Genomic DNA, 17648 nt, shown 5'->3' on the forward strand with positions numbered 1-17648 from the left:
GAGTGAAGAATCACCTTAAGAGTCCATCTAATTTCATCTAGACTGAAAAAATATCATAGGTTCACCATGACAAAGGAAGAAATAATTTAATTAGTATTAAATGCCTTATTACGAATAGCAGAATCGAAGTGACTGTTCAGAATTGCCAAAACATTCTTTTCCTGGAGTTACAATGTATTTGGAATAGAGATTTTTTTCATGGAACAAACTGAGTAGAATATATGTTTAGAAGTCAGATAATTTAAGTTATAGACAGTCCTATTGTTGACTTGCTGTAAATTTTTTTTTTTTTTCAGTTTTATTGTGCCTGTAGGAATGGCTCCATACTTAAACATCAGGCAGAATTTGTTTTCAGAATATTTAAAATAGTACTTTTAGAGGTCTTTGAACTTATATAGGGAGTGGTGCTATAATAAGAATATTATAAAAATTCACATTGTCGAATAGCCTACGTTCTGTACTATTACCCCAAATTCTACCCCATACTTAAATAAAGGCTTTTCTTGATCTTATTTATTTCCTGTTATCAGATCTTAATTAATGACCTGTTGGTAATCAATAAATCAGAAGTATAGCATGGATACTGCGGAGGTTTTGCTGCTGTTGTTGTTATTTCCAAAAGATATACTTCACTTTTACTTAAAAGTTTCTGTGATGATAGATGAGATTAAATCTATAGAGTATAAAATAAAGATATAATTAAGGTAAAGATATATTTAATGTTGTCTTTTAGTAGTTAAAACCTCATTTATTTAGTTACCTTTTTAATTGACAAGCACTTGAATGGGACCTGGGGATACAGATACCATTAGGAAACAATCCCTGGGAGACAGTCCAAGATGGTGACTTAGTGACATACACCATGCCATCACCCTACAGCAGAGAACCAGGTGAAACAGATACAGAAGGCAATCTGGGAACACAGAACAGCAAACAGAAGGATGAAGAATTAGATCAAACACCTAATGGAAGGAGAAACTGAATGAAAATAGCAGACAAGGAGACTTAACAGACTGTAGACACCCTACCAGCCGGCCTGGCACAGCGTGGCCATTCTGAGACAAAGCAAGCAGCATTCCTGGGTGAAGAGCACAGGAAGGCAACTTTACGGAATCCCCAACAGGAGTCAGACACTGTGTAGAGAAACCCAGAACGTGAACTGAATCTAAGGAGGGAAAGTGGAGGAAGGTGGACAAGAACCCTATGGATCCAGGTGACCATAGAGCAGGGAGGTAGCCAGAAAATAGGGACAGAACTACTCACAAGCAGTGGTCCCTAATCACTGGGTGGGTGGTACTGGTGCAGTGGAGGATCCTTGTAGTGGCAGCTAGAAATCCCCCACCAAGCCAGACTCTGGACAGTGCCCATTTGTTGTATTTGGTCAGGGCCTGGTCCCAATTGCCAGCTGCACTCTGTGCCAGCTGCACTGCCGGTCACCTCTCCTTCCCACCCCCACCCTCCCGGTGAACAGCAGTGAGCCCCCTCCCCCCTGCCCAGAAATCCATGGTGCCTATTTCTGCACCGTCAGGCCTCCAACCAGAGACTGATGCCCACCCCCACCCATACCCACACTGCCCTGCCTGTCCAGCAGTCCATGGCATTCATTTCCATGCTATCAGACCTGCTACCAGAGGCTTGTGCTTACCCCCACCCATGCCCACACCGCCCCAACCACCTAGTGATTCGAGGTGCGTGCTCCCACACTTCGGACATACAACCGGAGGCTTATGCATGCCCCATCCAGCACCAGGCTGCCTTGCTTGCCTGGTGATCAGCAGCATACGTTCATACCACCAGACTGGTGACCAGGGTGCAAGACCCCCCTCCCCAGCACCCACCACCCTGCCCACCCAGGACAGCCATGCAAATTCCTGTGCCACCTACCCAGTGACCCATGCATCCTCACCCTGATGACCCAGCAACCAGCGATGCACACACACTATGCCCAACCCAGTGACCAGCAAAGATACTACCTGCACCCACGCCCCCGTGACCAACCAGACAGACACATCACCTCACCAGCAACACCAGTCACATCCTTACAGGAGTCATCTGCACCTCTGCCAAACAATGAGCAGGAGATCCTAGTGCTCTCATCCAGTGTCCACCCAGCTGCAATGTCACACATCTCAGACAGTTCCTGCTAGCCATCTACACTTGCACTGAAACCCCTTGATACCCACCACCTACTGAGATGCCAATTCGTGTACATACAGCCCACCTACTCCATCCATTTGGGTAGCACTCCCTCATAGTGGATATGAAGACATCATGCCCTGACCTCCAGAGAACACACTAATTGTTAGCATCAACCCAAAAGGACTCCATGGTCCCACAAGGTCTGTGGAGAGGCCCTGATCACCCAACACATGTCACCCAATATCCGGGAAAGAAGCTGCTCTCCCACCTCCATTCAATCCAGTAAGGGAGGACATTGGAGCCTAACCACAGAGGATTCGCACGTGGGTGTAACCCACCATACCCACTAGTGAGAGAAAATCACACCCAGCCAACAGACACCACCAAAGTCACACATAAACAAGAACGACAAAACAACAATTAAAAGGAAGAAAGACATTCTAAAGAGAAAGAGAAGAAACAAAGCTCGTGATACATCAAAATAAAGCAAAAAAATTACCACAAAACAAACATACAATAAATAAATTAACACCTTAATGCCTCGGAGACAGCAGACAATAACAAGTCTTGTGAAGAAACAGGATAAGATGGCTCAAACAAGTGAGCAAAATAAAGGGGCAGAAAACCTTCCTAAGAAATAAATGGTATTAGAACAACCAACCAACTTGACCTCTTAAACATATGCAGAACACACCACCCAACAGCAGCACGGTACACATTCTCCAACACACATGGCTTAGTCTCAAGAATATACCACATTGTGGGCCACAAAGCAAGCCTCAGTAAATTCAGAACATTGAAATAATACAGAGCATCTCTGATCATAACGCCATAAAACTAGAAATCAATAACTGAAAGAACAAGGGGGGAAAATCAAGTACATGTAAACTGAATAACACTTCATTTAAAAACTACTGAGTAATAAAAACTTACTTCAATGAAATTTTAAAAATTTCTAGAATCAAATGAGAATGAAAACACAACATCCTAAAACCACTGGAAAAGCAGTGCTCAGGGGAGAATTTATAGCAATAAATGCACACATCAAAAAAGAAGGGCCAAAATTAATAGCTTAATCCTAAAACCTGAACAAATAAAAAAGGAGCAGCAAAAGAAGCACAGTCACCAGAAGAACAGAAATAATAAAGATCAGAGCAGAAATAAATAGAAAACAGAAAAATAATAAGCAGAATCAACAAGACTAGAAGTTGGTTTTTTGTGAGGATCAATAAAGTTGACAAACCACGCGCCAAATTGACAAAGGAAAAAAATGAGAAGATGCAAATAACCAAAATACGAAATGAGAAGGGTGGCATTACAATGGAACCAAATGAGATAAGAAGAACCATAACAGAAGATTTGTACTCCAACAAATTTGAAAATCTAGAAGAAATGGACAAATTTCTAGTAACACACCAACTACCTAAACCAACAGAAATAGAGGTAGAAAATTTGAACAGACCCATAACAAAAGAAGAAACTGAAGAGGTCATAAAAATCCCAACCAAAAAATGCCCCAGCCCAGACATCTTCACTGGAAAATTCTACCAAACATTCAGAGAAGAGTTGACACCAGCTCTACTCAAACTGTTGCAGAACATGGAAAAGAAAGGAATATTCCTTAATTCATTCTATGAAGCCAGCATACCAAAACCTGATAACCAAAGCCAAGCAAAGATACCTCTGTAAAAGAAAACTATGGAGCAATATCCCTCATGAATATAGGCAAAAAAATTCTCAGCAAAATTCTAGCAACAGAATTCAACACCGTATCAAAAAAATAATACATCGTGGTCAATGGGATTCATACCAGGGATGCAAAGAAGGTTCAACATTAGAAAATCAATCAGTGTAATTTACTACATTAAAAATAAAGAAGAATAAGATCATCTCAATCAATACAGAAAAAGTATTTGATAAAATCCAACACCCTTTCCTGATTTAAAAAAAAAAAAAAACTCTCAGCAAAACAGGAATAGAAGGGAAATTCCTCAACATAATTAAGGGCATATATGCAAAACCAACAGCCAACATCATTCTCAACAAAGATTGAGAGCATTCCCATTAAGAATGGGAACAAAACAAGGATGCCTTTTACCACCACTCTTACTCAATATTGTACTAGAAGTGCTAGCTAGAACGGTAAGGCAAGAAAGAGAAATAAAGAGTATCCAAATTGGAAAGGAAGAAGTAAAACAATCCTTATTTGAAGATGACATGATCCTATACACAGAAAGTCCCAGAGACTCCATGAGAAAGGTAATGGAACTAATAGAAGAATTCAGCAAAGTGGCAGGGTACAACATCCACACACGAAGATGAGTTGGGCTTCTCCACATCTACAAAGAGTACTCTGAAAGAGATCAAGAAAAGAATACCGTTTACTATAGCCCCCAAAAGGTTAAAATACCTAGGTATAAAAGTAACTAGGGATGTGAAAGCCTTATACAAGGAAACTAAAAAGAGATCTACATAAATGGAAAAATATCCATGGTCATGGATAGGAAAATTTTAAATTTTGAAAATGTCAATACTACCAAAAGCAATCTTAGAAATAATGCAATCTTAATCCAAATCCGAACAACATGCTTTAATGAAATGGAAAAACTAATCTCCAACTTTATATGAAAAGGAAGGAGGTCCCGAATAGCTAAAACAATATTGAAGAAGAATGCAGTAAAGAGGCTTCACACTTCCTGATCTCAAACTTAGTGTATAGCCATGGTAATCAAAACAGCCTGGTAGTGGTTCAATAACATACACATATCATTGGAATGGATTTAAGAACCCAGAAGTAAATCCGTCTATCCACAGGCAGCTGATCTTTGACAAAGGGTCAAAGTCCACTCAATGGAGAAGAAACAGTCTGTTTTACAAATGGTGCTGGCCAAACTGGATATCCATTTGCAGAAAAATGAATCAGGATCCATACCTTATTCAGTGCAAAAAAAACTAAATCTAAATGGATCAAAGACCTCAATGTTAAAGTTGAAACTATAAAATTTCTGGAAAATACCAAAGGGTCAAAACTAGGGAACCTAATTTGTGGCATAAATAGCCTATCAGACAAAACTAAAAATGCATAAACAACAGAAGATAAATTAGATAACCAGGATCTACTAAAAACTAAGTATGTACTTACACTCATCAAAAGACTTTACAGACACGTCACCAAAGAGGTCATTCGGGTGGCCAACAAATACATGAAAAGGTGCTCGTAATCATCAGCCATTAGAGAGATGCAAATCAAAACTACAATGAGATACCATCTCACCCCTGCAAAAATGGCAATGATCAGAAAAACCAAGAACAACAAATCCTGGCAAGGTTGTGGGGGCATTGGAACTCTTACACATTGCTGTTGGGATTGTAAAATGGTACCACCACTATGGAAAACAGTATGGTGCTTCCCCAAAAAGCTAGAAATAGAGATACCTTATGATCCAGCAGACCCTCTCCTAGGTATGTGTCCTAGACATATAAGAGCAGTAACGTGAATAGCCATGTGCACACCCATGTTCATTGCAGCAGCATTCACAATAGCAAAAAGATGCAAACAACCGAAGTGTCCATCAGTGGGTAAATGGATAAACAAATTGTGGTACACACATTCAATGGAATAATGAGGAGTGCTCCCTTAAACAATTAATTGTATGAGACCTAACCGTCAATATTCAGCCAAAAGAAAAGATAAGAAAACAAGGAGGGGAAGCGAAGCTAGATGAATGGAAACAGAACAGAGTGGAAATAATGAGAATGCTGACACATTGTAAAAATTTTAACCAATGGCATGGAACAATTTATATAAAAGTTGTTAAAGGGCAACCTAATTTTCTGTGTAAACTTTCACCTAAGACGTAATAAAATATTATTAAAAACAAAAATGCAACAATCCCTTTCCTTTTTAGAAGCTTATGTTCGAGTTAAAATATAATTTTTGAGATGAGTTAAAGCATACTGTTTCTTATTATTTCTTGCAACTTTTTGAAAATATTTAAGGATTATAGTATTTATTATCAAGCTTAGAGAAGGAATTAGTATTAATTGCTTTTAATACGAATATACTATATCCCTTTTAATATAGTATCAATATTTGGACATCAATAATCTTCTCCTGGTTCCTGTCCACTTTTATGTATTCCTGCACCTTGAATAAATGTGTGTCTGTGTGTGTGTTGTTGTTAGGTGCCGTCGAGTTGGTTCCGACTCATAGCCACCCTGTGCACAACAGAATGAAACACTGCCCAGTCCTGAGCCATCCTCACAATCGTTGTTACGCTTGAGCTCATTGTTGCAGCCACTGTGTCAATCCACCTCTTTGAGGGTCTTCCTCTTTTCCGCTGACCCTGTACTCTGCCAAGCATGATGTCCTTCTCCAGAGATTGATCCCTCCTGACAACATGTCCAAAGTATGTAAGACAGTCTCACCATCCTTGCTTCCAAGGACCATTCTGGTTGTACTTCTTCCAAGACAGATTTGTTCGTTCTTTTTGGCAATCCATGGTATATTGAATATTCTTCACCAACACCACAATTCAAAGGCATCAGTTCTTCTTCGGTCTTCTTTATTCGTTGTCCAGCTTTCACATGCATATGATGCAATTGAAGATACCATGGCTTGGGTCATGCACGCCTTAGTCTTCAAGGTGACATCTTTGCTCTTCAACACTTTAAAGAGGTCCTTTGCAGCAGATTTACCCAATGCAATTCATCTTTTGATTTCTTGACTGCTGCTTCCATGGCTGTTGATTGTGGATCCAAGTAAAATGAAATCCTTGACAACTTCAATCTTTTCTCCATTTATCAGGATGTTGCTCATTGGTCCAGTCCTGAGGATTTTTGTTTTCTTTATGCTGAGACGCAATCCATACTGAAGGCTGTGGTCTTTGATCTTCCATTAGTAAGTACTTCAAGCCCTCTTCATTATCAGCAAGCAAGGTTGTTAATGAGTCTTCCTGCAATCCTGATGCCCCGTTCTTCTTCATATAGTCCAGCTTCTCGGATTATTTGCTCAGCATACAAATTGAATAGGTATGGTGAAAGAATACAACCCTGACGCACACCTTCCTGACTTTAAACCAATCAGTATCCTCTTGTTCTGTCCGAACAACTGCCTCTTGATCTATGTACAGGTTCCTCGTGAGCACAATTAAGTGTTCTGGAATTTCCATTCTTCGCAATGTTATCCATAATTTGTTATGATCCACACAGTCGAATGCCTTTGCATAGTCAATAAAACACAGGTAAACATCCTTCTGGTGTTCTCTGCTTTCAGCCAGGATCCATCTGACATCAGCAATGATACCCCTGGTTCCACATCCTCTTCTGAAACCGGCCTGAATTTCTGGCAGTTCCCTGTCGATATACTGCTGCAGCCTTTTTTGAATGATCTTCAGCAAAATTTTGCTGGGGTGTGATATTAATGATATTGTTCTATAATTTCTGTATTCGGTTGGATCACCTTTCTTGGGAATAGGCATAAATATGGACCTCTTCCAATCAGTTGGCCAGGAAGCTGTCCTCCATATTTCTTGGCATAAGTGAGTGAGCACCTCCAGCGCTGCATCTGTTTCTTGAAACATCTCAATTGATATTCCATCAATTCCTGGAGCCTTGTTTTTCACCAATGCCTTCAGAGCAGCTTGGACTTCTTCCCTCAGTACCATCAGTTCTTGATCATATGCCACCTCTTGAAATGGTTGAATATCATCTAATTCTTTTTGGTATATTGACTCTGTATATTCCTTCCATCTTCTTTTGATGCTTCCTGTATCATTTAATATTTTCCCCATAGAATCCTTCACTATTGCAACTCAAGGCTTGAATTTTTTCTTCAGTTCTTTCAGCTTGGGAAACACCAAGTGTGTGTGTATGTGTGTGTAAAATTCCAATGGAATGAACATCTCAAAAATGATTTCTGAATTGTCCTTAATCTAAGAGGTAACAGAATTATCTTTAGTAAAGGATGCCACGTTGTCTTAAATTATAAGCACTTTTTTTTTTAAAGAACATGTTATTTGGAGTACTGTCATTCATTAACTTCCTTTCATTGAAGAAGCATAGATCTTTTAGAATTTTATTACAGAAAAGGCTCAGTCTAATTCAATAATGTGGTGAATTGTCTTAGAAAAAAGTAAATAGATTTATAGATTCCGATTTTGTGGCATTTTAAGCTAAGCAATGCAGTATTTGACAAAGAATTGCATTATTACAGAAATACAACCTCCTGCATTATATAGACTGTTTAATAAAATGTATTTTCAAGGTCTGATAATTTACTAGAGTTCAGTTACTTCATCATAACAATAAGCAGTTTGGAAGGATTAACCCAGACAGTAGCTTGTTGTGGCTTTGTAATAAAGATATTCCCTATATAGAAGGAGCCCTGGTGGCACAGTGGTTAAGAGCTCAGCTGCTAACCAAAAGGTCGGCAGTTTGAAACAAACAAACTGCTGCTCCTTGGAAACGCTCTGGGGGCAGTTCTGCTCTGTCCTATGGGGTCGCTATGAGTTAGAATCCACTTGATGGCAGCAGATTTGGTTTTGGTATTTTTTCCTCTTTAGAAACACATCAGTTTCCTACAAAATGTAATTTGAATAATGGTGAGGCTTGGAGAGAGCTGTTCCACCAAGGAGTTTAATGTAAATGTTGGTTTCCTATGCCTTCCATCACATGAGCAAAGGTTTACAAAGTAGAAACTTGACTTTCATTTTACATTGATGGATGGGTGGATGGATGGACAGACGGATGGATAGATAGATACATAAACAAATGACAAAACATTTTAGTCTTTGAACTTCTTTTAACACTGACATTTTAGCTATTGATGAAGTCTTATAATTTTAATTTGAAGAGTTTCAGATTACAAAGAATTTGTTGTCCTGTACCAGGTTTTCTCATTAAAAAAAAAAAAAAAAGGTATCATAGCAGCCTTAGGCCAATATTCTGTCTTTCTGAGACCTTGTGACGTAGCAGTTAAGAACTACAGCTGCCTACCAAAAAGTCAGCTTTTGGAATCCACCAGCTGATCCTTGGAAACCCTGTGGGGCAGTTCTACTCTGTCCTGTAGTGTCGCTATGAGTTGGAATCAACTCAAAGGCAATGTTTTTTGTTTTTTGCTTTTTAATTATTTGAACAGTAGTCCAAATCACTTTTTAATCTCAAAACTTCTCCCTGCCTCCTTGACCAGAACTCAGACCTACTTCAAAAAGATAAGTGTGACACTCTATTAATAGAGATATTTTCAAATGCCTGTTTGTTTTAGTATTTGAAAATGACTAGTAGTTTTCTAAACTTTATACTTCTATTACTAAAGTTATTATTGGCTTACGTAAAACCTCTATATATCTATGTTGGCTTAAGTAAAAGCTACAGATTCCTGGGGTCTCATTTCAGACTAGAGAGGCACAATCAACAAATGCTTTCCTGTACCTTTTGATTAAGTTAAAGGTGTTAAATAATTAACCTTTTGAATAGACTTATAAATGTTGTTGTTATTAGGTGCCGTTGAGTCGGTTCTGAGTCATAGCGACCCTATGTACCACAGAATGAAACACTGCCCAGTCCTGCGCGCCATCCTTACAATCGTTGTTATGCTTGAGCCCATTTTTGCAGCCACTGTGACAATCCATCTCATTGAGCATCTTCCTCTTTTCCACTTACCCTGTACTTTACCAAGCGTGATGTCCTTCTCCAGGGACTGATCCTTCCTGACAGCATGTCCAAAGTATGTAAGACGCAGTCTTGCCATTCTTCCTTCTAAGGCACTCCAGTTGTACTTCTTCCAAGACAGATTTGTTCGTTCTTTTGGCAGTCCATGGTATATTCAGTATTCTTCGCCAATACCACAATTCAAAGGCATCAGTTCTTCTTCAGTTTTTGTTATTCATTGTCCAGCTTTCACATGCATATGATGTGGTTGAAAATACAATGGCTTGGCTCAGGTACACCTTAGTCTTCAAGGTGACATCCTTTTTAACACGTTATATATAAAGAAATCCTTTGCAGCAAATTTGCCCAATGCAATGCATCATTTGATTTCTTGACTGCTGCTTCCATGGGTGTTGATTGTGAATCCAAGTAAAATGAAATCTTTGACAACTTCAATCTTTTCTCCGTTTGTCATAATGTGGGTTATTGGTCCAGTTGTGAGAATTTTTATTTTCTTTATGTTGAGGTGTAATCCATACTGAAGGCTGTGGTCTTTGATCTTCATCAGTAAGTGCTCCAATTCTTCTTCACTTTCAGCCAGCAAGGTTCTACCATCTGCATAACACAGGTTGTTAATGAGTCTTCCTCCAATCCTGATGCCCTGTTCTTCTTCATATAGTCCAGCTTCTCAGATTATTTGCTCAGCATACAGATTGAATAGATATGGTGAAGAGATACAACCCTGACGCACACCTTTCCTGACTTTAAACCGATCAGTATCCCCTTGTTCTATCCGAACAACCGCCTCTTGATCTATGTATAGGTTCCTCATGAGCACGATTAAGTATTCTGGAATTCCCATTCTTCGCAATGTTATCCATAGTTTGTTATGATCCACACAGTCGAATGCCTTTGCATAGTCAATAAAACACAGGTAAACATCCTTCTGGTATTCTCTGCTTTCAGCCAGGATCCATCTGAAATCAGCAATGATATCCCTGGTTCCACGTCCTCTTCTGAAACCGGCCTGAATTTCTGGCAGTTCCCTGTCGATATACTGCTGCAGCCGTTTTTGAATGATCTTCAGCAAAATTTTGCTTGCGTGTGATAGTAATGATATTGTTTGATGACTTGTGTATTCCGTCCGATCACCTTTCTTGGGAATAGGCATATATATGGATCGCTTTCAGTTGGTTGGCAAGGTAGCTGTCTTTCAAATTTCTTGGAATAGACGAGTGAGCACTTCCAGCACTGCATCCGCTTGTTGAAACATCTCAATTGATATTCTGTCAATTCTCCAGTGCCTTCAGTGCAGCTTGGACTTCCTCCCTCAGCGCCATGAATTCCTGATCATATGCCACCTCTTGAAATGTTTGAATGTCGACTAATTCTTTTTGGTATAATGACTCTGTGTATTCCCCCATCTTCTTTTGATGCTTCGTGTGTCATTTAATATTTTCCCCATAGAATCCTTCAGTGTTACAACTCGCGGCTTGAATTTTTTCTTCAGTTCTTTCAGCTTGAGAAATGCCAAGCGTGTTCTTCCCCTTTGGTCTTCTATCTCTGGCTCTTTGAATGTGTCATTATAATACTTTGGCTTCTCAAGCCACCCTTTGAAATCTTCAGTTGTTTTACTTCATCATTTCTTCCTTTTGCTTTAGCTGCCTGACGTTTGAGAGTAAGTTTCAGAGTCTCTTCTGACATCCATCTTGATCTTTTCTTTCCTGTCTTTTTTGCTTTCTTCACATACGATGTTCTTGATGTCATTCCACAACTCATCTGGTTTTCGGTCGTTAGTGTTCAGCGCATCAAATCTATTCTTGAGATGGTCTCTAAATTCAGGTGAGATATACTCAAGGTCGTATTTTGGCTCTCGTGGACTTGCTTTGATTTTCTTCAGTTTCAACTTGAACTTGCATATTAGCAATTGATGGTCTGTTCCACAGTCAGCCCCTGGCCTTGTTCTGACTGATGATTTTGATCTTTTCCATCATCTCTTTCCACAGATATACTCAGTTTGATTCTTGTGTGTTCTATCTGGTGAGGTCCATGTGTATAGTCACCATTTACACTGGTGATAAAAGGCACTTGCAGTGAAGAAGTTGTTGTCTTGTAAAATTCAATCATGCAATATCCGGCACTGTTTCTGTCACCAAGGCCGTATTTTCCAACTACTGATCCTTCTCGTTTCCAACTTTCTCATTCCAATCACTAGTAATTATGAGTGCATCCTGATTACACATTCTATTAATTTCAGACTGCAGAAGCTGATAAAAATCTTCAATTTCTTCGTCTTTGGCCTTAGTGGTTGGCATATAAATTTGAATAATAGTCATATTAACTGGTCTTCCTTGTAGGCATAGGCTTATAAATAGGAGCATAGTTAATAAGTTTCTTTTTTGTGGACGTAAGTCAATATTCTATCTCAAGTATATATATATATATATATATATACACACACACACACATAGTTTTTATGCCTATTTTTTGTTTAGCTTTAGAATAAACTAAAGTTGATACTTCCTACTTTTTCAGAAATTCTTCCTATTTCAGGTTTTTCCAGGAAAAACAAAGCACCTTCGTAATGGCCTATCAGATGTTAAAAGGCAGTGTAATCTTAAAAAGGAATACAGGGTTGCGTGGACAGTATGAAGTGACTAATTTAGAACCTCTGAAAGGTGAAAGGATGGGAGGAGGCTTCTGTGAACATAGCTAGGCAAGTAAATTTTTAAGTTGCAACCGTAACTTAAAAATTTCATCTGTTCAAATTGATAAAAGATACCCTATAAAACTGTATTTATGTAGGTATTCAAACTTCATGCTGTCATCTCTTTCAAAGTAATAAACAGGAATTCTTAAAAGTCTTAAAAAAAAAAAAAAAGGTTCCTGAGGGTTAAGGCCTTTATAAATATCGAACTGTTGTAATTTAATTTGCCATCTGTATATACTGTAGGGAAAAAGAAAACATTTACAATTTCTTACAGTGACTTCTTGCCTCTTTTCCCCAAGGTGTAGGGAAGGAAGTTACTATTTTACATCAGCAAGCGAGCACGATAGTCATTTTAAATTTAATCAGTTTGTAACCACTCCTTGTTCTGTGTGCTTGATACAGCTAACATAGTTATACCTGTATGCTAGCTTGGATTACTGCCTAAAACCCACATGTCGTACGAGAATCTCAAAAATATATCGTGCATTTCCATCTCCCTGGAGAATTCTCCTCATATTTGCCCAGTTTTGCTTATAAGTTCCAGGTTGTAAGGTTGGCACAAATCAAAAGATCACATGAACATCACAGACTGAAGGTACTGCACCCTAGACATTTCAACTGCCTGTGCCCTTTTCTGAGAGAAGCCACGAATGTAGTAGTAAACCTGAATACAGGAATGTGTGCAATTTAGGAAGTGATGGCTGCACCAGATAACTAAAAACCTCATCTTTGGTTTACTGCCTTCAAAATAAACTCACTGAATATAAAATAATATGAAAAGGCATGTAAAGAAACTTTCCATGTATTTTTCATCCCTGATGGTGTTCTATCGTTTACATTAATCATAACGGAATCAGAAGGTTTTTGATTGAATAACCTTACACCAGCAGCTCCGTCTCACTGTGGTGAAAGGAAGCTATGATTGGCCATGGTGTTATTTTAGTGCAACAACAATTAGTATGCAACAACAATTAGTAAATTTTTTTTTTTTTTAATCGCTATGAATTATGTGGTGATTAAGGTTGTGTATCAACTTGGCTGGGTCATGATTCTTAGTGGTTTAGCAGTTATATAATGATATAGTCATCCTCCATGACGTGATTCAATGTGATCAGCCAATCAGGTGTAAAGGGAGTTTCCTTGGAGGTGTAACCTCCGTCCAATATATACAGGGATTTTCTGGCAAAACTCGCTTGCTCTGGATCTTGCATTTGGCGCATCATCGTCTGACCTCTGGTTCTGGGAACTTGAGCCAATGGCCTGACATATTGCCTGCCAATCTTGGAATTCATTGGCCCCCACAGCCTGTGAGCCAGCAGCCTGCCATCTTACCTGCCAATTACGGATTCATCAGAATCTGCAGCCCATGAACCAGCAGCCTGGCATCTGACCTACAGATCTTAGGTTCGTCAGCCCCTGCAGCTAAGTGAGTCATGAGAAGCTCAAGCCTGATGCCAGACCCACACACTTGGGACTTGCCAGCCTCTGCAACCTCGTGAGCCATTCCCTTGACATAAATCTCCCTCTCCATATATATATATATATATATATATATATATATATATACACACACATATATACATACACACACACACACACACACACACACACGCTTCACTGGTTCTGCTTCTCTAGACCCAGCTTGATACATTTGGTACCCAGAGTGGTTCTAGAGAAACTGAATCATAAGGATGATTTTTCTAAATTGGTCTTCAAGTCTGACTAGTCTTAAAGGCGTTGATAACCCTACCTCCAATAGTAAAGATCAGACCAAACCAAACCCATTCCCATCGTGTCAGTTGCAATGGAAATCCCAGTGGCGTAGTAATTAAGTGCTTCAGCTGCTAACCAAAAGGTTGGCAGTTCGAATCTGCCAGGCACTCCTTGGAAACTCTATGGGGCAGTTCTACTCTGTCCTATAGGGTCACTGTGAGTCGGGATCAACTCAACGGCACTGGGTTTGGTTTTTTGGGTTAAGTGACCCTATAGGACAGAGTAAAACTGTCCCGATAGGCTGACTTTTTGGTTAACAGCCATAGCACTTAATCACTGCGCCACCATGGTTTCCAGTAGTAAAGAGGGTGCTACTAATCCATGGCGTCTTGTGGCAATATTAATACTCAAAATATCGCCACCAATAGATCAGGTATTGATGACAAGCAAGGCTCTGGGTGATCACATGTTTAATACTTTTCTACAGTTTTGTCAGAATGAGCAATATAGGAAAGCTGGTTGGTTGGTCCTGTTTTTGCTAGGCAAAGTGGTGAAAGAAAGAGATGAGCTCAGGGCTTCAGAGTCACAGCTCAAGTGCCACGTAAAAGACTTCACTTCAAAGTTGCCACTTGTGCCCTGAAAGAAAGTTTTATTTCTTGTAGTAACAAAGCTGATATTACTAAAAACCAAACCCAGAGATTTATCGTAAGAGTGGCTAAGTTACAACGCCACCTGAATTTCCAACCTCGAATGGTGTCTGAAGTTAAAGTGAGGGTGTTAATTGGGAAGAAATGGGATCCTGAAACTTGGGATGGGGACGTATGGGCAGATAATCAGGAAGCTGGGGACATTGAATCCTCTAAATTCATTGAATCATTCCTGCCAACAAAACCATCCCTTTCACTCCCAAATGAAGAAATTACTCCGTCTTTGTCTGTGAAGCCACCCTCCCCAGTAAAACCATTACCCCCCTCCACCCCCATCTGACAATATTAACCCAAATATGTCTGAAAAGCCTTTGAGATGCCACCAAGGGTGGCGTCTGAGCCATCACCTGGGGTGGTGTCTGAGTCATTACTTGGGGCATCACCTGGGGTAGCTGCCGTACAGGACATTGCTGAATGTTCCCAGACCCACCCCCACCACCCATTTTATTTCTAGACCAATAACTAGACTTCAGTCTCAGCAAGCTCCAAAAGGTGAAGTACAAAGTGTGACCCAGGAGTAGGTATGCTAAACTCCAGAAGAACTGCTTAACTTTTCTAATGTGTACAAACAGAAACCTGGGGAATATGTGTGGCAATGGCTATTAAGTGTGTGGGATAATGGTGCAAGGAACATAAAGTTGGATCAGTCTGAGTTAATTGATATGAGCCCACTAAGCAGAGTCTTCATTCAGTGTTTCAGCTTGAGAGGTTAGGAAAGGATCTAATAGTTTACTTGTTTGATTTGCTGAAGCATAGATTACACGGTGGCCTAAATAAATCAAGTTCAAGTACCAGACTTCCCTTGGTATACTGTAGAAGAAGGTATCCAAAGGCTTAGGAAATTGTCATGTTAGAGTGTAATTTATCAGGTTAGACCCACAGACCCACACATGGAGCACCCAGAGAACACACCTTTTTTTATCACAACAGTAAGGAACAAATTTGTGAAGGAAGCCCCAGCATCCTTGAACATTGTTGTGATTGCATTTTATGTAAGTCAGATTTGACAGTGGGAACTGCCCTAACTGAATTAAGACAGCAAACCACAGTGGGACTGATTGGACCCAATGGTAGTACGGACCAAGTGGCAGCACTCAATCAACAAAGATAGGGTGAGCATGGTTATGGTAACGGACAGTGGAGTCAAAACAATAATCAGAAGATTCTGACTACTGTGGACTTGAGGCATTGGCTGTTTAGTCATGGTGTTCCTAAGAGTGAAAGAGATGGAAAATCTAAATATTTACTGGACCTGTACAAGCAAAAGAAGTCTAGGTCAAGCGAACTACAGTCTAAGTCAAATGCCAGAATAGAGGCCCCTCAATCAATTGCCAAACTTGAGTCAGTTTACAGACCCACAACTCCTTGAATGAAGGGAAGGCTATGTCCTCTTGAGGAAGGACCCCGTTACACTGCCAAAAATGTATACTGTTAATCTTTCTCCCACCCCTTCTAAAGCCATCTGTGGCCTTTTACGAAAATGACTGTTTATTGGAGAAAAGGAAATAAGCAGACTTTTCAGGGATTACTAGATACTGGCTCTGAACTGACACTAATTCAGTGAGACCCAAAATGTCACTGTAGCCCACTATTCAGGGTGAGGGGGTTGTATGAAGATCAGGTTATTCATGGAGTCAGCAACATGGACTTCCACTCACCGAGGCCAACTAGCTACAGCCATTACGGAGTGCCCCATCTCCCAGCAGCAGAGACCAACACTGAGTTCTCAATATGGCACCATCCCTCAAGGTGATCAGCCAGCAACCTCGTGGTAGGTTGGTCATATGGGACCATTTCCATCATGGAAAGGACAGTGTTTTATTCTTACTGGAATAGATACTGTGGATATGGATTGGCCTTCCCTGCACACAGTGCTTCTACCAAAACTACCATCTGTGGACTCACAGAATGATGTATTCACCATTGTGGTGTCCCACACAGCATTGCCTCAGATCAAGGGACTTAATTCACAGCAAATGAAATGCAGCATTGGGCTCATGCTCATGGAATTCATTGGTCTTACTATGTTCCCCATCATCCTGGAGCAGCTGCCTTGATAGATCAATGGAACGACCTCCTGAAGACATAATTATGGCACCAGCTGGGTGGCAGTACTCTGCAGGGTTGGGGCAGTGTTCTCCAGGAGGCTATATATGCACTAAACTAGCATCCAGCATGTGGTGCTGTTTCTCCCATAGGCAGGATTCACAGTTCCAGGAATCAAGAGGTAGAAATGGGAATGACAGCACTCACTGTTACCCCTAGTGACCCACTCGCAAAAGTTTTGCTTCCTGTATCTGCGACCCTATGCTCTAGGGGTCTAGAGGTCTTAGTTCCAAAGGGAGGTATGCTCCCACCTGGAGACACGTCACTGATTGCATTGAACTGGAAGTTAAGAATGCAACCCTGCTACTTTGGGTCCTCATGCCTCTGGGTCAACAGGCAAAGGAGTTACCATATTGGCTGGTGTGATTGATCCTGTCTAAGATCCTGTCTACCTAGGGGAAATTGGATTGGTGTTCCATAAAGTGGTAAAGAAGATTATGTCTGGAATACAGGAAATTCTTTATGGCATCTCTTGGCACTACCATGTCCTGTGATTAAACTGTAACAACCCAATTCCAGCATGACTACTAATGGCCAGACCCTTAATGAATAAAAGTTTGGATCACCCCACCAGGCAAAGAACCACGACCAGCTAAAGTGCTTGCTGCAGGTAAAAGGAATAC

The 17648-nt window shown here is 40.2% G+C and overlaps 1 protein-coding gene across 3 annotated transcripts in view; it reads left to right on the forward strand.

Moving 5' to 3' along the window:
• Positions 1-17648, forward strand: part of KIFAP3 (kinesin associated protein 3) — a 267451-nt gene that overhangs the window by 236599 nt on the left and 13204 nt on the right. The window contains exon 20 of one of the 3 annotated variants that reach the window (XM_049881270.1): positions 6947-7979. The exons of the other annotated variants lie outside the window; for them this stretch is intronic. Within the exon in view, the coding sequence (XP_049737227.1) occupies positions 6947-7013 (67 nt within the window). The 3' untranslated portion in view covers positions 7014-7979. Of the gene's footprint in view, positions 1-6946; positions 7980-17648 lie in introns of those variants that run through there. 3 annotated transcript variants of the gene reach the window in all.

The sequence above is a fragment of the Elephas maximus genome, chromosome 3 (assembly GCF_024166365.1).
Source record: "Elephas maximus indicus isolate mEleMax1 chromosome 3, mEleMax1 primary haplotype, whole genome shotgun sequence".
Lineage (NCBI taxonomy): Eukaryota > Metazoa > Chordata > Mammalia > Proboscidea > Elephantidae > Elephas > Elephas maximus.